The 21,832-nt window shown below is 31.7% G+C and overlaps 1 protein-coding gene across 7 annotated transcripts in view; it reads right to left on the bottom strand.

Moving 5' to 3' along the window:
- Positions 1-21,832, bottom strand: part of LOC128985820 (protein still life, isoforms C/SIF type 2) — a 587,264-nt gene that overhangs the window by 206,229 nt on the left and 359,203 nt on the right. For all 7 annotated transcript variants that reach the window (XR_008490076.1, XM_054405731.1, XM_054405729.1 and 4 more), the window contains one exon: positions 486-631. Coding sequence is in view for 6 of the 7 variants with exons in the window: in XM_054405731.1 (XP_054261706.1) it covers positions 486-631 (146 nt within the window). In the remaining variant the exon portion in view is untranslated. The remainder of the gene's footprint in view (positions 1-485; positions 632-21,832) is intronic.

Genomic DNA, 21,832 nt, shown 5'->3' with positions numbered 1-21,832 from the left:
TTCAAAAACCTTTAGTCAAAGGTTAGCTACGAAGGACATGTTTCTGACGTAAATACTAGTTCCTTAATTAGAAAACTTGCTGTCCCAAAGGTATAATAATATCAAATAAGGTGTTTTGTGCAACGGTTTCAATTATAAAAAAACTTTAAAATCATTCACAACACCTCTAGAAAAAAATTGAAATCAAATGGACGAAATACGAGAAGAGGTAGTATTATCACATACGGTTAGAGTGTATATGTAGGCTTCCATGGTTCAATAGTAAAAATTATAACCATTTCCTTCGGGAGATGATAATGTTCCGAAGAAAATACATGACTTTTCAGATATATTTTTACAACGCATCTAAAACTTCCACCACAATATTCACAAATTCGATGACCAATTGAAAGTTGAGTGTATCGGATCAAGATCACGACCAAAAATTAAGAAGGTCGATTATAAAATATTATAAAAACTATTAGATTATAGGGAAACAAACTCACCCAGCTTTTCTAACAGCGCCAGTGCAGTTGAAAGAAGCGGCAGCTGTTCCAGTCTGCTTGGCTCTGTATGGTGAATTGTGAACACTCTCGGCGTCTTCCTCGTCACTGACAGCTGTAGTCAATGACATCCGGTCATCATCGGACATCTGAAACAGCAGGTCATACTTTACTGTAAATAGTACCAATTATAATACGGTAGGTTTGATCGAATCAGCACATAGAGTTTCCATATTGACATACCGGAAAACCCCACTACAATAAACGTAGATAAAACCAATTGACTTCCTAGAAATAACATCACTTAAATTAACTACGCGAATTGGGAGAGCAGTTGGGTGTTTTTGCTGAAAAAGTCTATTACTGCGTGAAGGGTTTGTACCAGCCTATAAATAAAATGAATATTATAAACCACTAACTGTTATAAAGTGTTAATATATTTTTCATTTTACAAGGTAAGGTTATGTTTGTGAACTAAATATTCATTGTTTTTATATGATGAAATATGATGAAATACGATACTCCTGTAAAGTGTAAGGAATAATTTAAAAATGCATATGAAATAAAACCTCTTATGTTAAGGCAATTGTGGTTGAAATGAAAACACGTAAATATTAAAACAACAGTATAAATGGGCAAAGATCGCATTCACTCGTTTTGAATGGATGCAAATCCGACGTAATGCAGCTTTACGAAGCGTCAAAAAGCGTTTTTATCTCAAATTAACATCGCACTGTAACTAAGTTACTTGCAGCTCTCATTTTAAGTCAGAATGTTTGGCAAATTTGCAATTTTGTCGCTTTGTGTCACGTTTATGTTTTAGGTTTAAATATGGTTCTGGCGGTTTGATTTTTCACAAAAAAATCACGAATTTATTGATTTTAGTCTTTTTACCTCCAAATTATTTTTCAGACACCTAAAAAAGTGGGCTTCTTGCACTGATTATAGTACAGAAAGCCAACTTTGGCGCACAGTTGGTATTCCAACCAAACAACACAAAGCAGCACGCTTTTATTATGCACGTAATCCGTGTACGCTTGGAAATGAGTTGGCAACACTTAAAGATATTACGACTACGATCAGCTGGTGCAGTTTCCAATTTCGTTCAATGTTTTTTAATCTAATCTATCCTAAAAACGTGTTGTACAGTGTTTTAAAGACTAATTTTTTATATGATTTATAGTAACTGTAGGAAAATAATTTGTTTCACGAGTGCAAACTACCTTTGCTGCACTCGAAAAACTTTCCACACTAGCCTACGGCTAGTGCGTAAACATTTCTCTCGTGTGCAGAAAAGTGCCACTTCGCACACTACTTACACAAATAACTATTGTTAGCTGTTTTCCCTGAATATTTGTTGTACAGTATATTTAATTACATGTTGAAATTCATATCCTGTAAACACAAAGTAAATAGAATGTAATTGCTGTTAGTCACTATAATTATATTACATTACGGATAATAGTTATACAGTATTTAATATGATTTGTTAATACTCAATAAATAAATGTGTGTGCTTTGAAGTGAAGTAAACCGTTTTGCATTGAAGTTATCAAACAATGTTAAACCACAAAACCGCGAGAGATAAGCCAGGCAATGATCGCATTAGAACACCAAAGTGAATATCCGCAGACACATAAAGAGATAACACCGTCTTAACACTGCTTCGTCTCTTCTCACATAATATGTGTAAAGTATTTTGTTCATATAAACACAGGTTTTATTGCACACATAATGTTTATAAGACTTTATTGTAATTATAACAGAATTTACAGCTTGCGTTGAAAATTCTATTGATGAAAATACGTCAAAACAATTCATAGTGAACCCGAGTATGATTGACGAGTGTTTTGACAGGTAAATGATTGAAACAAAACACTCACTCAGAGCTGGGGTTTTTTATTTTAGGAACTAAAAAAACCGGTTTATTCACAAAGGATAATTGTTTATTAGTTAATTGAGTAGATTTATATTGCTGGAGGATAGATTTAATATTTCTTGGGGAACTGAAATGTCATTTGTCCTATATTGTTTGTAAAAATATAGAATTTTCTTATTTTATGCTTCACATGATGATTAAAGGTCCAAAAAAGATAAGTTGGATAAATCACAACCAAAACGAAAATTCAAAGATTGCTTTTATCTTAGAAATATCACGGATATTAGAGCAGAAATGAAATTAATAAAACACATAAACAACGTCACAGGCCCGATGTCAATAATAATAGCCATAGTACAGCTAGTTTTTGACTTTTTTTTGGAAATCCCACTTGAATATTGATAAAAATGTTTTTTGCATATCGTGCTAGTAACGCAATATCTTAATGTTTGTTTGATCAGTACAGTCATTTTTTCTATTATCCTTGAGGTAAATGCCAACCGTATGTATCAATGAATAGTTTCTCGATATTTGTAATGTGAAAAACAATTCCGGGCTCGTGCCTAGCGTCCAAGGACAAAAGAAATCATCGATGTATCAACAACCATTCACTATATTTATGATTTTAAACATCGGCACAATATAGCAAGTACGTACTACATGCAATACTAATTGGTAAATAAGAATCTTAACAGCAATTTGCCTATGCGATTTGCAATAGTAATAAAAAGTCGACTATCAACTGTGCAATATTGTGAGAACAAGACCGAGTCCCAAACCAAGACCAATGGTCCAAGCTCAAGGCCACAATAAAAACACATGAAATAATAAATTGATAACGAGTACGATGATATACAACTAAATTAATAATTAGATAACATTGTAACTATAATGCAAACAAATATAAGCTATGAGACCAGGATAGTAATAAAACCATAGACTAGGGGATAATATTGAACAGAAATTAGTGCAATTAGAAAAACAAATACTCAATCAAAAACGGACTTGTAGATTCATTGTATATAGAATGAGTATGGGAGTTTAATAATTTTATAATGAGTATGAAAGCTATGATTAATCATACTAAGACATGCACTTTATTTGTAATGTTGTATACGAATATATCATATTAGTCCTAGTTGTTGAATTAAACACATTATAAATAAACATTGAATGTACGAAATACTTCGTAAATCTATAAACGGCAAAGTGTTCCAAGTGTTATTCAATAATCTGCACTTAACATGAGTAAGATGTACTCAAGTGTGTAGATAGTTATTGAATATGAAGTCATTATCAAACACTGACGTTAATTTCTAACTCTTGGTACCATGTTTTGGTACACATTTGAATGTTACTTACAAGTTTGTTATGAAATTATACTCAAACTTTCTGTTTTACCTCTTGTTGTATACTGAATAAAGTAATGTATAACCTATAAATAATTTACTGCAATAGCTAAAATAAATAATGGTAGCGTTCACATAGTAAATCCAATAATGCTCTTCTTGTTTGTATCAATTAATTCATAACACATATTGGGCTGGTTTTAATGACTTTCCAGTACTTATTTGTATTTAAAGAATTTTATAAGTGTGCCTCACAATAGTTCAAACTCAGAATCTTCAGTAAACAGTAAGAGTTTAAAATTTAAAAACCTCTCTAATTGTAATAATTCTTAAATTCCGGCTTAAAGATTAAATAAAACTAATAATTTTGGATCATATAGGTCTATATCCGTGTACGTTCACAAATACGATTTGCAAAATAGATTATTTCTGTAAAAAATATAAAAATGTATCATTATATCAACTGGAAATGTATATTACCAAAATATTTTCGATTAGTATTCATTTTAATGTTGGAAAACGCAGCATTATCAGACTGATCCATCAAACAATGCTGACGTAATGATCGAGAGAGCTATTTCCTGAACGACAGCTGCTTCCATATAATATAAACCATCCTTGAAGTCCATCGATGGATATATAAACTAATCATTTTATAAAGGTAATAAATAACAGTCTACTCACCTAAACTTTTACTTTTACATTAATGAAATCAATAATGTCAAAACGAACACTATACAGATTTTGTCAGGTCAATTTAAGTACATGTATTTTACCACGAATTATGAGTTTTTTTATGTCAGTGCTGTGAAATACCAGAAAAACTAAACACGGAAGTTTGGAGATGCAGTAAGTATTTAATATATCAAGTAGCATTTCGTAAACGAATAGGTTTATTATGTTTATTTTGTTAAATAAATGATACAGGGTGGAAACAATCAAGAACACTCTTCCGCCCAGGGTTATATTACATAAAATTGAAATGCAGTTCTGATTATTAATATAATCTTAGGGCCCTATTACACTAGGTCACCAGGCGACGTCACCGGTGGCGTCACCGGTGACATGACTGGTTGGTGGGCATTGGTTCTTATGGCGCCTATTACACTAGGGTCACCGGTTGCGTCACCAGCCTTTGGTGACGGACCGGTGACTCTGCCCCGTGACCAGACGAGTAACCACTGGTGACCAAGATTTGTCGCTGGACATTGAATCAAATGAGACATATTACACACAGTCACCGCGGTTGCGTCACCACTGTATATTTGTGTTCTGCAAGTTCAGATTGTTGCCAGTGTAGTGAGTGGACGTATTGTCGATAAACTATGAAGAATTGCCACTACATTCAGTTTCTTTTTCACCACCACCTTTCACAATACACTGGCTTTTTTACCGAGTCATCTTCCCTTGTTCCCTTCCCTGTATCTCGTCCCCGCTTAATCAATAACTGTTGATCACTAGACTTTTTTTACTGAAGAGTAGTAACTTATATAAATATATAACTTAACTTAACTATAACTTAATAACTTAAACTGAAGAGTAACAACGAGGTGACAGCGCTGAATGTAGACACTGGCTGGAGTGGAGGAACTTTGGGGGTTGGTCTCACTCCTGGTGACTTCTCTGGTGTTCAGGCTGGCTGCCCGTACAGTAACCGGTGACGTCACCGGTGACGCCACCGGTGACATCGCCTGGTGACCTAGTGTAATACGGCCCTTAGTCGCAATTGAGATTTCGTTGAAAAAACCCGTCAATGGATTATTTGCATTTTATAAAAAAAAACTTGTCTTGGCCCAATCAATGTGTCAACCACTGCAACACAAGAGGCCGCATGTGTTTCAAAAGTTTTTCAATTTAAGGCTTTATATAGTAATTGTTATAACACATCCAATACAAACAAGCATATGACATAAACAGATATTCCTCCGCTACATTAAAAGATACAACTTTTTCATTATAAGTTCATAACCTGCAATTAATCATCATTATATTGTTCACTACGCAAAAAGAATGCCTACTATGCCGCAAAAAAGGTGTAGAATCAATGTGAATTTGACCTTTAAATAGAAGACCCATTCTATAAAATGATACTCGTTTTACAATGTTACTTGCTGTAATAAAATTATATGTTTAATATTCCAAAGTCAGTTTTTTGTTTAAAAAAATTACTAGTCTTTGTAGTATAGAGAAAGGAAATATTCTAAACACATGTAAAAGTGGAGTATCATAACATATTCTCGGCCATACTTTAAAGAGCACGATCTCACACAATGGCTCACTTTCTACCAATGTTTTGGAATTTACTACTATATGGCATATTGTAAAAATGGTTGAAGAAAATCAAATTTTGTTATCTGCCAAAGTTAAAACTTCCAATAAGATCAACTATCATTTTAATAAACATTGTGTATTGACAAAAAAGGGGTTTTGATAAATAATAACCTTTTCTAAGAGCTTTTTATTAATTTGCGACCTCAGAACTTTTTTCCCCGACTTGTATACAAAATATTAAATATATTATTTCATTGTTGTTTATGCTTAGTAACATCATTGTTTGTGGACAATACCTTCACTGTGCTTCAAATGGTATAGTATCTTCTTACTTTTAATCGATTGCAATGCTTTAAAGGAATATTTCAGTGGAAATCTAGCCAGATAAATGGAAATTTGCTTAATGTGGAGGTTTTCTGCGGCGGGGGTATTTTATCGCTTGAAAAGTAGTTTAGTAAACGTAAAATATTCTTTTGTTTTTGATTTTCCATGGTTCATTTTCTATATGCTTTAATTTTGGCTCATAATTATTCTTCAATTTATATTTTTCCCTATTAGTGTCAAAGGTTTCTTTTGAGATACGTTTTCTTAAAAACTTGTATTCGTACAGTGACAATTATTTACAGCTTTTATGAAAAACCGCACTATAACTCACAGCAGTCCTGGACAAGTTACGTTTTGTCAATTTGAAATTCTTCCTCCTCGTTAATTTTATTGTTAACCGTAATTGTTAATTGTTTACCCTTGTTAATGATACCTTGTTAATTTTGTATTTGTCACACCTTTATAATAGTATAGGCCCCTGAATATATGGTTTGACCTAGAAATAATTAGAACACAAATGAAACCATTGTTATTCGATAGTGAAAAGTATTGTGAATATCATATCAAAAGTCTCCAAAAATATCTTTGGTGGAACACCACCATTTTTCCAAAATGGCGGACAAATCCAGTAGTTTTTTTTGCTTTTTATTGAAATTCTGACTTTCCAGTCAATATTGGTGAAAAGTCGTAAATAAATTTTATTTTCCTCCTGAAATTACCTTTAAAATGATACCAAATACATGTACCTACAACCAAAAATAAACCCCGTAGAAATAATAAAATATTTCAAACAAAAAATTTGTTTATTAATTAATGTAATAGTCCAAGCAAACTAAAAAAATAGACACAGGGATCGTATAAAAATTTGCAAGTAAACGTTTTATGGTTTTATTTTTATTGTTGTAATGTGCAGAGTGACATCCCAAAAGTTGCAAAAAATTAGTCCACGGGAAACCCCTAAATTAATTATATAAAATGGCGGCTTTTCCCAATATTGGAAAAATTTTGCAAAAAAAGATACTGAATGCTTTTTTTGCACATTTTTCGAGATATTGACTTGGGACCACCGCCGATATTTATTGAATGGTCCGTAATTAATTTCGATAGGGGATGCTTTTTGGGCCGCCATCTTGGATCTTCCATATTGGATATCAATATTATATAATGTAATTATAGTGTTGTGACACATCATTATGAACTAGATTTCCACGCTGATTTCAATGCTGAAATCCGTTTTTAAATAGCTATTTTCTATTTTAAGACATATAGGCCCTACAAACGAAAATTCTCCCCAATACATTGCTTATGGACGTTTCGTACTTTGACAATTTAAAAACACATTGAAAACTACCACAGCCTAAGGGTGTACCTTCAGGTTCAAGTATGGAGTGGAAATAGTTCACCAGTAGATCCAACAGATTGGGGGTGGTGTTCGACTGATGGTACATATGCCCTTTATGAGACACACATGCCATCAGCACTACCTTCCCTATTAAAGCTCATCCACTGAAAACGTCATTCTGGTTGTGGCAGTAAGTGTAAATGCCAAAAGAGGGGTGATGATAAAAAATGGTATATGTACATTTTTTCAATACTAAATGTAAACTTATGTATTTAATCAAATTTAGTGCATTCAACATAGATTTTTACTTATAAATAACTGTAACTGTGTAACTTGAAAATTATATTTAGATAAATCTAGGATATGGCCTTTAAAAAATTGCAACAAAAGTTTTATGGTTTTATTTTGTAGTGTTTTGCAGAGTGAAAACGGGAAAAACTCCTCATAGCTATTCGTTAAAGTATTGACTTATATTTTAGCTATGGATTCCTTATTGGGAGTTATTTAGAATTTTGGATATATGTCTTTAACTAAAGACAAATTTCCTAATAACAATATTTGAATGTTCATTGAAGGTAGGCCTACATGATCCGTTTTAAATTTATCAGTTGTCAATTAATGATCAATAAAATTAAAGTCAAACATTTACTGAGTACTTTGATACCAGAACGAACTTGTTGACATATTAACAACCCGAGATATAAATCTTTTAACAAAAACTGATTTAAAAAAAGGGTAATTTAATATTATGTTGGTATTTGTACCTCGTCTCCAAATAGTCTGTTTTAACTATAAATAGCTAAAATGAAAAATCTTACATCACTGAATATTTTAAGGCTAGAACGAACTGCAAGCATCAATAAGACCTGGAGAAAAATACTCTTAGATCACTGAATATTTTAAGGCTAGAAAGAACTGCAAGCATTAATAAGACCTGGAGAAAAATAATCTAAACACATTTTCAAAGTACGATACGTCCATAAGTAATGTATAGGGGAGAGTTTTCGTTTTAATATATCTTAAGAAACGAAAAAAACTTATTTAAAAACGGATTTAAGCATTGAAATCAGCGTGGAAATCTAGTTCATAATAATGTGTCACAACACTATAATTACATTAAAAAATATTTATATCCAATATGGCGGATCCAAGTTGGCGGCCAAAAACGCGTTCCCTATCGAAATGAAGTACTGACTACACAATAAATATTGGTGTTGGTCCTAACTTAATATCTCGAAACAATTTGCAAAAAAGCATGTTGCATCTTTTTCAAAATTTTTCCAATGTTGGGAAAGCCGCCATCTTTTATCATTATTTCACGGGTTTCTCGAGGACTAATTTTTGGCAACTTTTAGTATGTCACTCTGCACACCCAACAATAAAAATAAAACCATAAAACGTTTACTTGCAATTTTTTACACTAACCCTATGTCAGAAATTTTAGTTTGCTTGGACTATTATGTTAATTTATAAAAAATATTATTATTTTGAAATATTTTATTATTTCTACGGGGTTTATTTTTGGTTATAGGTACATGTATTTGGTATTATTTTAAAGGTAATTTCAGGAGGAAAATAAAATGTATTTACGACTTTTCACCAATATTGACTGGAAAGTCAGAATTTCAATAAAAAGCAAAAAACTACTGGATTTGGCCGCCATTTTGGAAAAATGGTGGTGTTCCACCAAAGATATTTTTGGAGACTTTTGATATGATATTCACAATACTTTTCACTATCGAATAACAATGGTTTCATTTGTGTTCTAATTATTTCTAGGTTTTGCTATTTTTTTCTTATTTTAAGGCGCCTAGTAGGCCTATTCAAACAATTCACACTGAGATACATTTAAACCCCATGAAGTGTCAGGTACAAATATTCAATAAAAGTAGTTTGGTTATTACGAGCACATGTGATTGAGTTACATAACTTTACTGGTTTCCTGATTAAACATGAAGTACTTAGGGTATCAGTTTGCGATGAAAGGGTTGTCATTTATATACGACTAATGGATTAGCAGCATCCAATTTAGTGTTTGAATATCAAATCTGACTACAAGCTATCTCTATAGCTATGCTAACGGTTACAGGATAACTTCACAAAATTATGTTAGTTGCGAAAGCTACATTAATGATCCACTATCGGATCGTTGTAACACTCGGATTTGATCTAATTTGCATTTTATACAAACAATTAAATACCCTTATATAAACGCACCCCTTCACGCAAAAAATCCATACTTAAATAAATTATTAATTATTTACTAGTTTTAAATAGTTATTGCTACTTTAACTACCTAAAAACAAGACACTGCAAGAGCTAGCAAAGGTTTGAATAAATTTTCATGGTCGGGAATAACAATTGTACAAAACCCTCCTAGGCATGTTCCAAAGTTCCCTTCACCCCCAAAATCTCCTTACTTCTAAAATAATAGAATTTGTTTAAGTGTTTTTGAAAATATATATATATATATATTTATTGGACATATATTTAAACTTATATTGCTCCTTAATTTGAAGAAAAACTTACTGAAGTAATATGTTTAAACTTTTGACAAGAAATGTTTTTAATGGGGGAGCTTTTGTAAAGCAGTTCACCTAAGTTCGGTAATGCAGTATAACGAAATCAATTCTCGCTATGTGTTTTGCTACCTAATTTGACGATACGTGTAAGCGTTTCTCACAATCTTGGACTAGAATTTTTCCATATTTGTGTTTTCCGTTCGATATTTTGATAGTATGGATTTGTCTAGTGTTGCTGCTGGGTAGTGATTCACAAAGAACAACAATACTCAGTTCATGGCTACAATGCTGTCTGTGTCAGAGAGCACACATTTTGAAAATAAAACACATGCTTGGTTCCCAACACTTGTTAATATTAAAAAAAATGTTGTTTTGTACCGTTCCTGACTCCAGTTACAAGCATCACTCTATGAATTTAGGTAGTATAGCAAGTTCTAAGACGCGCGGAACTATGATGACTCATCGCTCCCCCCACCACCTATACGGGCAACGCCGATTTTCGGGTGGCTTCACTTCTCTCGCCCGATGCCCTATCTATTTCTATTCTGTCTGTGCTCTCTGATTCTGAGATCAACTGTAATTTCGAAAATAATTTCAGAATAAAGGAGGCCCACTACTATTAGCGCTCGCTCCAAGACCAATACATATATCCAATCATTTTTTGTGTACCTTGAATTTGAAATGTTATGTCGAATTTGCTGAATCTTGTTTTGTGTCTAAGTTACATTGAATTATTTAATTACCACGGTAACCCGTGCGATGTTGTCCATAGTAACAGTTAAGGTTTACAAATATTTTTTTTTCGATAAGACATACGATGCCTTATGACTTAAATGGGCAACGACGATTTTCGGGTGGCTTCACCTCTCTCGCCCGATGCCCTCTCTATTTCTATTCTGTGCTATCTGATTCTTCCCCTACTATGTCATCATGTAGTAAAATCATGGCTTATGCTCGGAGCTCCATTCTGATGTACATATACCGAGTGTTTGACAAGAGTCAATCCATAAAACGATACAGTCGATACATACTATAACAAACCACCCCGGTGTTGAAACCAACCATAAAACATAAAACTTCTCCAATCATGTTGAAATTTTGTAATGTTGTAATTGGCGAATTTTTTCTCTGGTCTGCGTCCTCGCATGGCAAATTTCATTTGCGTATTTTAAGGATGAAAAGAAACCATCTTTTCAATTTGATATAAACTTACCTTGCTTGGCAGAGTAATGCAGTAATTATTAAACTCTTGAATTAAACAAAATTATTCTTGGCTATGTATCATTATTTTTTTATTTGCAACTAAAAACAACAACATACACACTAAATATCCAACATAAAAATACAAAAGAACATCTATTATAACTATTAAGTTAGGAGAGACTAGGGAAGATATTTAACACCATCCACTTAATATCTTTAGTAAAAAGTTTGTTTTGTGTTTCTACACCTTTAGGATTTTCCACTTTTTATAAGGGACCAGGCAAAACCTTCGTCTTAATATTATCCAATAACGACGGGTTTTATAGCTTAATTGATTCACGACAAAACGACTAATACATGACATATCTCACTAGAAACAATCTCACTTTGAATTTACAAAACAACCAGATTTAAAGGTGATCACTATATTAACTCAGATTAAGACAGTTAGCATAAATTAAATTCCTGGGGACTAAGTATTGATCGGGAAGGATTACCTTATATTATTATATTATAAAGATTTTTAATCAATGCTATTTATCCAAACTTCATTAAAAACCCTAGTTAACATAATGAGGATCCTATTTAGAAAACCATAAGAACAAGATTTTGGATACAATTTTGTAAGTAGAATTCTTTTATTATAGACTTAGTTGATCAGAGTTTTGTTTTTAATACCTCCATATATAGACTTGTTCTAGAATGTCAAATTTCAAGGATTGCAGTATTTAGAATCTAAAAATATTTCGTTCATATAATTTTCTTTAGCATTTTACTATAATTCGACACGACAAAACCAAACGAAGTACCTGTTTACAAAATATATTACTGAAGAATCAGGCTGAGTGCACACTTGTTATCCTGGCCTACGGAAACCGTACCCAAGGTTTCTTTCTCTTTGCATCAAACACATTCATCTGTAACATTGCTTCTGCCCACCTCACAGGCAGATTGTTGTCTAGCTATACGACTCCTCAACTCCGACCTACCACGTTTCCTTCACCAATACCAAGCTCCTTAACCCAACGTTCTTTAACCCAACGGCTCCTAGGCCATGATGTGGCGACGAATTTGGGGACATTAACAAGCACATGTGGGAATTGGAGTCTGTTGTAGTGGTTTTAAGGATTATCCCTATTTTGAAAGGAAAATTGAAGAATGATTCAATTGTTCTCATTTTTACAAACAATGGAGATCAAATAATCAATAGCATCCATAGCAACTAACAATGTGCAAGTACAAATATTCGATTACTTAAGCATATAACATATTTTACATGGTTAATAATAAAATACGTTGTTAATATCACCCTTTGTAGTTACAGATCATTTTTAATAAATAAATATTGAACTACAGATAATTTCTTTTCTAATACATCATTTCTAATACATTTAAAGCTCCAACACCAATATAGCACTTGCAATACAAACATGAAATGCACACTCGCTCAATCAGCTCCATGTGATCTTTTTGAGTTAATTTGCCGAGTTTGCAGGTTTGTTTGGAATCATTCGATTCAATAACTCTTCAAAGCCGAACGACTTCTATACACTGACTGTTGCTTCATACCCTTTCAATTTATAATTTTTAACGTTACACTTGAAAATGATCAAATGAAGTAAAGGATTATGATTTGTAGAACTATCAATTAATTTATTAGCCTTTGGCTGTTAATAAATCTATGTTTGTAACTTCATAGCCTTTTGTTGAATTTGTGTAGTTAGTTAAAAACATTAATTCACCTAAAACGGTTACTCATATTTAATCAATAGTATAGTAGTAGCAAAGTAAAGGGAAGTCAGCTGATATTGTGGTAGAGCGCGTGCATCAGTCTCCGAGGTCCCAGGTTCAAATCCCTTTTATCACAATGTATGTTTATAAATAATGTAAATAATGCTGTAACCTCTGAGTTCAGCCCGAAGTAATTATAAAGCGGTTTCATGCTTAAGCCTAGTGTTCTGTGATAAAAGGTAGACTAGAGAAAAATCTACAGTGATCTAAGTGAATAAAAATATTTCATTAGTTTGATAAAAAAGGCATTTTTATGAACTAAGTATTGTCGACAGCAGTCCTAACGATGACTCAAATAACTTTGAGGCTGGTAATTGAGCCCATTTCTATCTCACCAAAGTCCAAAACGATAACCACTGGGTTAGCACACAAAAATGTTTGATCGGGGGCTATCTTCAAGTTTTCTCCACCTTATTTAAGCTATTTATAAGAAACACCATTATCACTTGCTGTCGTTTGAAGTTTTTTATTTATATTTGCAGTTGAAAGAAAATTATTCATAGAGTTATTAGTACACTGTGCGTTATTTATTATAGTACTAGCTGTTAACTATGGGATTCACCCCGTTGGACTTCATAAGTATTAAAAAAACTATTGATGGGTTAAAAAGCTGAAATAAACAAATTAGAATACAGTAATACGAACAAATAAAAAAACTTGATTTTAATAAGGCAATAAATTGAAAGAATAACATACAAATAAGTACAGCTGAGGTATTTTTAACATTAGGTATATGGAAAGTTCCCTTTGGGAAGGAATTACGACCTTAAACAGCGACCACGTGGTCGCTAACCTTAAAGGACAATTTATGAAATAAAATGGATAGTTTTGCGCAAGGTTTAATCGTCATAACCAACATAAAATTGTGTTTCTTATTTTGTGGGTGTGACGTTTATTTTTATCAAAAGTTCATGGGTACTTTGGGATTTATATATGGATAACATGGGCACTTTCAAAGGCTGTAGGACAGAAACTGGATTTTCCAAGCCTTTTGACCAACTCCAACCGATTTCTCGTAGCCAAAAAATCTAAAATTCTCCGACAGAAAAAGAGGTTTGCCCATAGATGCCCTTGTTTTAGATTATAGTATATAATATATCGAAGACAACCATATAAGTATGTTTTTCTACGAAAATAGTTGTAAAAATTTTTTTTAAATTCTACGATTGGTGTTGACAATCTTTCCTTAGTATTTTCTCTACAGTTGTCTGATAAGTGACCCCTATAAAAGTTTCAAGACTATTAAGTGTTTATTACTTAGGAACGCCATTGAGATTTCTAGATAAAAAATATTTTCAGATGAAATTTAATTCATAGAAACGGGACCTCTATTTTAAAATACACTTAAAAGATTAATATGACAAATAAATAGTTTTTAAAAACAAATTTAATTAACTTAAACAAAGACATGCATGGTGTAATGTTATTTCTTGTGTTAAAACTTAATGAATTTCAAATAAGTAGTTTGCCAATAATTTCTGGACTGATGAATTTGGGTTGCGTTACTGGATGAATACATTTTAGAAATTTAATTTCAAGTTGCTATTTAAAGAGTTGTTTTGTGAATTCGCAACTTGATTATTTGATCCCACTAGAAATCCTCAGCAATCCTGGAATATGAGGGGATTTTTTTTCCAAGAAGAAAACCATTGGATTAAAGTTTCCTTCCATCAGAGCCCTTGGAAGATCCAAAAGTCTTCTTTCGTATCACAGAGTAAACAACCTGATTATGCATGTCTCGTAACGTTCTATTCTTCATTCATCAACCAACGATGGTCCACCCATAAAAAAATCTCGTAACTGAGGAAACTATAGTTGTAAAAACAATAATACTCAAAATCGTTTTTCATAATTTAAAACAAGCATTTTAGATAAGAAGAAAAGTTAGACGCTTTCAGGAACCTGGCCCTAGCCTTTGTAGAAGTAGCAATTAATTGAGATTGGAATTGTATAAATTATAGTTGAAGGCATTATGTAGATTGTAAAGTGAATTTATTTACTTCGAACTATTAGAATAATACACATTTAATACTAAACTAAATGAAGTTAAAACCATGCAATCGGTATATAAAAATAACTGTATAAACGTGTATAATTCATGTTCACTAGTTTTGTTTGAGTGCATATCCAACGTATTGCAGCTTTACGAAGCCCTCAAAAGAGTTTTTATCTCTAATTCACATCACATTGTAACTGGGTTAGTTGGCGCGCTCATTTACATTCAAAATGTTGGGGAAATTAGTAATTTTGTCGTTTTATTTTGCGGCACACTTAACGCCATTATATCGTCCTAAAATATTTTTCACGTCAATAAAAATATAAAAACGTGGTTTTAATTTATTTAAACACTAATTTATTTTTACCAGTATATTTTTGTTTGTACCAACTTGTTAAGAAATATTTACAATTCTCACTTTACACTTTGTATAAAGTATCATAGCATATCATAGTAAAAATTACCCGCTAATCAATATTCGTGTGTTAAAATAACTACCTAAACAAATAAACTTATAGAAGTTAAGTAAACCGTTTTGCATTAAAGTTACCAGACAATGTAAAACCACAAAACCACGAGAGAAAAGAACGTCTGGCCGAAAGAACCGCTTGTCACAATCTGAGTCTTCACTTGAACACTATCCTGTATCTCTTGCTGAATGTTTTTGTTCACCATTTTGTTCTTTGCAAATCTTTGCCGAAGTCTGTGAAGAAATGTTTTCTTTTTGCTCATGTACATCCTCTTTCATGTCTTCTTGTAACGCTAGCTTCTTTTTGTTCAGAGTCTACTTGCTACTTACTATTGTATGCACTATTTACTAGTAGTATTATTTGTATGCATTTTGTGTCCTTTATGTATAAGCCAGGCATTGATCGCATTAGAACACAAAAGTGAATATCCGCATACACATAAAGAGATAACACCATCTTAACACTGCTTCGTCTCTTCTCACATTATATGTGTAAAGGGTATATAAATTGTAATGTTTCCATACCTTAAGCGGAACATTTTAGAAATTTCCCCGTTCAAAAGTCTGATTACACAATACATTATTATCTTTATTTTATGGCTGGTTTTATAGATTCCAAGCTAATAAAATAGCTAAAGCTTATTAATGTTTTATATTAAAATTTATTTATAGTAGCCCCATTACTATTGTGTTCATATTACTTTACTGGTATCAATAAAAAATTGTAAACCTATTCAAAGTTGCTTTGTTGTCCTATAAATATTTATAGAATAAATATTTAAATAAAACATTATAATTTTATATTAGTAAGCGTTAATGGGTAGGTAGACAAAACGAGTTTAAAAGACTTTTGTAGACTGGCAGTTTTTGGGTTATTTTAATAGTATAATATTTTATTTAATGGAAATGTAATTAAAGATTTAAACAGTTTTTTTCGTCAATTCTTTGATTGATTTAAGGTTGTCGTAAACTCATTTGAGAATTTTACAAGATTCATATACTGTATATTATCATTCATATTAGCAACAGAATAAAAATAAAGCCTACAATGTAAGCCAGTCTTATTTAAGACAGTTTTTCACATATTTTCTAAGATTAGTTGACGGAAAACCTTTATACAAATTTATGCTAACAATAATACATTTTGAATAACAGCTTCTCAATAAACTATATACTGTTATGTTAATGCCTCAGCACAGAAAAGAAAAACCTAAAATTCGATGGACAAAATAAATTTAAAGCAATTCATAGTTGAAACCGAGTATGATTGACGAGCGTTTTGACAGGTAATTGATTGAAACAAGAGACTGGCCGAGAGATAGCTTAATATTTTGACAACAAATCCAAATGATTTCTTTACAAGAACGATTATTTAATATATTATTTTTAATCGGTTTAATGTTACGTTACATCGAACGTATATTTTATGTTTAATTGGTATACAAATTTTATTTCTATTATATTAAACCTATTAGCAATGCAAAGAAATCGAATGTACCACAATATTGCGTGGTTTTAATGACCGTATCATATATAAAAGTAAAATAGTTTCAATAACGGCTCAAACGAATAGGGAGAATAGCTATTGGATACGAAGTCATTATCAAACTTTATTGAAATTCTACTCTGGCCACATCAAGTCTGGTACACATTTGAACGTGACTTCCGAGTTAGTTCTGAAATTATACTCTTCCTTTCCATAGTTTATCAGCGAGGGAAACGTACCAACTTCAATCAATGTTTTAGTTTTACCTTTTGTTACAGACCTAAACATTGTATTCGATCTATATAAACATTACATTTTGATTGTCATGACTAATAGTATCTACATAATAATAGAGGTGGTATTTTTTTTTTCAATTAATTCATAGATATGTTATTCAAATATTTCCAACAACCTTTACCTAAACACCTGACAAAAGTTTTTCTAGGTGGTATCATTGACTATTGGATACTGAAGTAGACATCCCATCTATAAGGACCAGCTGTCACCAATTTTTTTATTAAAAAAGAACGAAGTTGTGTGAGTTAGTCAGAGAATTCACTAGTGTCTAATTTTCTATTTTAAACCTCATTTATTTTTGCTGACCAAGTTGATACGTCATAACCTATAACTCATCATAAGTCATTCCCTAAGTTCGACTTGGTAAAAAGTGTATTCGACAGAATTTAGTAATAATTTAGGTCAGTGCAATCTGTAGGTGGCTCACATCAACTAATATGATTTTGATGAAAAATCTGGCTACAAATTAAACATGGGGATGGAATGTCTAAAGGTAGTAATAATAACTTTAAAAATAAAAACGCGGTCCAAATGGATCCTAAAACCCTACTTGAGATAAGTTGCTGGAAAAGTTACAACTACCAAATAAAAAGGTTATAATTATATATTCAAATAAGCGTGTCGTTTTTTCGCAACTAATATTGCTTTATATGTTCAAAAAGGTTCCTTAACAAATAGCTGCCATCAAACGATGTTGACGTTATGATCAAGAGGGCTATTTCCGGTACGCCAGCTGCTTCCATATAAACCATCCTTTGTCCATCATTGGAAATTTATGAATCATTTGTAAAAGTGAAAAGCTGTGCTTAGCTTACCTACAATTTATATCCTTACATAATTAGGAAATGAGTAATTTAATCTGAGATCAACAACTAAAGACGGATAAGTACAATTAAGACAATTCGTTTTAAATTACCAAAATATAATATGTAAAAAAATATAACTGTTCTGGTAAAATACTATTGAATTACCGTTGCCATTGTAATGATTTCTAAAAGCATATTATTTATGATTGGACATTTGTCCAAATACAGTGTAGGTGTTGCATGGACGTTATTTAAATAAAAATAAAAATAATTGCAACAATAGTTTTATTGGTTGTTTGGATTGAAGGAATCGACTTCAAATATTAAGATCGCTAGTTCGATTGCATGTGAGGTTGCTTCTAGGACCATTTGTCATTAGGGTACTAGAAATGGTTGACGTTAGATAGAACAAGTTTGGATTTTCTTTAAAAATGTTAAAAATGTCACTGGCGTAAAAATACACAAATTAAAAAAAGATAACAAAACTTTTTGGAAAATAATCTTAGAGTTATTGAATGTTCCACCCATTGATACAAAGAGGACACATGTGTTACACAAGTTTTCCAATTGAATGCTTTATATGTTGAGTTTTGATTGACCCTAAAAGAATAAAAAAATTAATCTAAAATTCAACTTTATGAAAATAAATATTTTTATGACATTAAGAATGCTTAAGAAAAACTAATGGGCCATTTTAAACGTAGGATTCCAGAATATGACATCAATTAAACTTATGTGAACTGATTGTCATGATACTTAATATCTTCCTCTTTATAGTATTATCTAGGAGACGAATTTTCTACATATAAAGGTGGATTGGTGATGTCGTCATATTGAAGACATTGAAAATTTATATTACTAAAATGTTATATTTAAGATACGTAAATAACAAAGTATCCTCTACAACTTTAATGTCTTCTTTTATTTTGCGTTGGCTTTTGGCATTTTGTTACCTGCTGGCATATTTAAGTCAATCTTGATTTATTTGTTGTTATTTCAATTTCGTAGTTTTTTTTTGTTACGTTTAAACTAATAGTAACTCATTTAACGATATTTTTCTGTTGTTTGTCAGTGAGGTTTCTCCTAAGATCCTTTTCGTAACAACATGTTCTTATTAGCTGTTTATTCCCTTACTACTGGTACCATAATCGCACTAGAATTTACAAATGGTGATGGGTTTTATCTAGCCAAGGTTTGTGAACTGCACATAACCTCTTGCCGTTGTTCATTTAAATATTTGTCACACTTTTTCAATAGTATTTATTGATTAATCATAAATACAGATTTAACCTAAACATGCTCAACTCAGGTATGAATCGTGCTATACATGTGGTTAGGTTACATAATTCTCCAATTATTCTTCCAGTCGAAATATTAAGTACTTAGGCTATCGCAAAAGGGATGTCGCATATATACATCTAACAGATAAGCAGTATCCGATCCGAATATTATTTATCTCTTTAACTGTGCTAAAGAGTTACAGGATAGCACCTTACATTAACATCCAAACATAAAACATCCAAGACAATATTAATTTTGATGGTTGATTATAATCAATAATTGAACTCAGTTTCATTGAAATTTGTTTTTGTTTCAGTGGTATTCGTAATTTTTTCCCCACGTTATGAAACAATTTTTTTTTTCACAAAATTATAATTACTCAAGCCAATACATGCATTGCATACAATGCATACAATGTATGCGATGCTTTGAATACAGATATACGATGTTTAATTGGTATGAACACACTACACTCGCTCAATCAACTTCACGTGATCTTTGTGAGTTAACTTTCCGAGTTTGTAGGTTTGTTTGGAATCATTCGATTGAATAACCCTTCAAAGCTAAAACACTTCTATACACTGAATGTTGCTTCATATCCTTTCAATTTATCATTGATAACGTTACACTTGAAAAGGAAAAAATAAGTAAAGGATTATGACTCATCAAGCTATCAATGTATCTATTAGCTTTTGACTGTTTGTTAGTATTATATATGTTTGTTTTTTCGAAGAATTCTTTGTAGTTGATTCGTAAGTTGTTTGAACCTCCTACAAACCAACTTATTATTCGTTTTAGTATTAAAAAGTGAATAGTTTTTTTTCATATAATCAGGTAAAACCTTTTTAGTTTTGTTGCTAGTCGACTTTTTAAAGAAAATACTTCAACGTAACCTCTGGGTCGAGATCTTTAAAACCAAACTCAAAAACGCATTTTTGTCCCAAATACTCCCATTCTCTACATTAAGACGTTATTTATCAATAATTTGTTTTGCTAAAAACTTCGGCAATCTTTTGGTTGGCAAAGTTAAACATCTCAAAATATAGGTAATAATTAACTTTGGAGTGTAAAAATAAATGTTTTTGAAGTATGTTTTCAGGTATAACACATATTTTGGCGTGTTATAAGACAATGCAAATAATATTTTTTTTAAAAAGGTTTTTACTGGTTCTATTATTTCACTTTTCTATGTTTCTGTGCTCCATAACAGATTGTAGATCGCACGACAGCCTCCAAACACGATATTTAGGATATTATTGGCAATCGGGTGCTTGAAAATTTAACCTTTAAATACTTATACTGATTTACCACCTTGATAATGTTTTCCTTATACCTCCACTTATCACCTGCCTTTAATCTTCCACACTTTCTGAACACCATTATCTTTGATTCAGTTAGATTCCAAGTGTCACAGTAGTTTTCAAATTTTTTAAAATCATATACTGCAGCCCAGTGTTCATTGGGGAAAGGAGAATAATTTTATCTGCATAAAGTAGCACATTTATTTTAACTCCGAAAATCTACGTTTCTACTTAAACAAAGTTAAACTGTCTCCCATTTAAACATGTATCAAATCGTTAATTAATCATAGCTGCATTCCAAACCAAAGTTTTATGACTGAAATATACAAAGTTTACAACAAATGGCAAGCAAACATTTATAGACTAGTTAAATTAACTCAAAAATTAAAAAGCGAATGCAAGAATACCATGCAAAATCTTTATTTAAATTCTTCAAAATGTATAAAATCTATTACATAATTAAGGCAGAAGAGTAGGCCTACTATTATTTTATGATTTAACATTAGCATCAATGTGTATATGAAATTATTCCATAATATTATTTTGTTAAGACTAATAATTATAGGTTACAAGACCTTAGAACTCCAGCCAGAAATTGTTTTACGTCATTGTACATTGAAACTATCATTGTTTATAATTTATATGTGTAGAGTCAACAGTATAAAAACATTCCATACAACCATGCATTCAACGGAAAGTTTACATCAGCAAAGCGAGATCAGATCAGAAATGTGACAGTACTAATGACTATATAGAGACCAGCGGTGAACTAATGTAAAACTCATGAGAGAGTTTTGTCATGCCTGGACTAGGAGAGTTCCTAAATCAGGATTTAAAAGTTTGCTAAATGTTGCTGAATGAGTATCACAAATCTTTTGGATAACAAGTTCGAACGATACAATATTTGCCAAATAATATTGACCGTAATTATATAGCAAATGAGATAGGGAACTATAACAGGTTTTAGATGTTTCCCTAGGCGATGCAAACGACAACAATATAACAACAAATTAATAAAAAATAAGTTTTGTTT

The sequence above is a fragment of the Macrosteles quadrilineatus genome, unplaced genomic scaffold (assembly GCF_028750875.1).
Source record: "Macrosteles quadrilineatus isolate MER2022 unplaced genomic scaffold, UCM_ALF_1.0 Scaffold_2__2_contigs__length_208266976, whole genome shotgun sequence".
Taxonomy (NCBI): Eukaryota; Metazoa; Arthropoda; class Insecta; order Hemiptera; family Cicadellidae; genus Macrosteles; species Macrosteles quadrilineatus.
The sequence above is the reverse complement of the archived record's forward strand: the minus strand, read 5'-3'. Positions and strand labels throughout refer to the sequence as shown.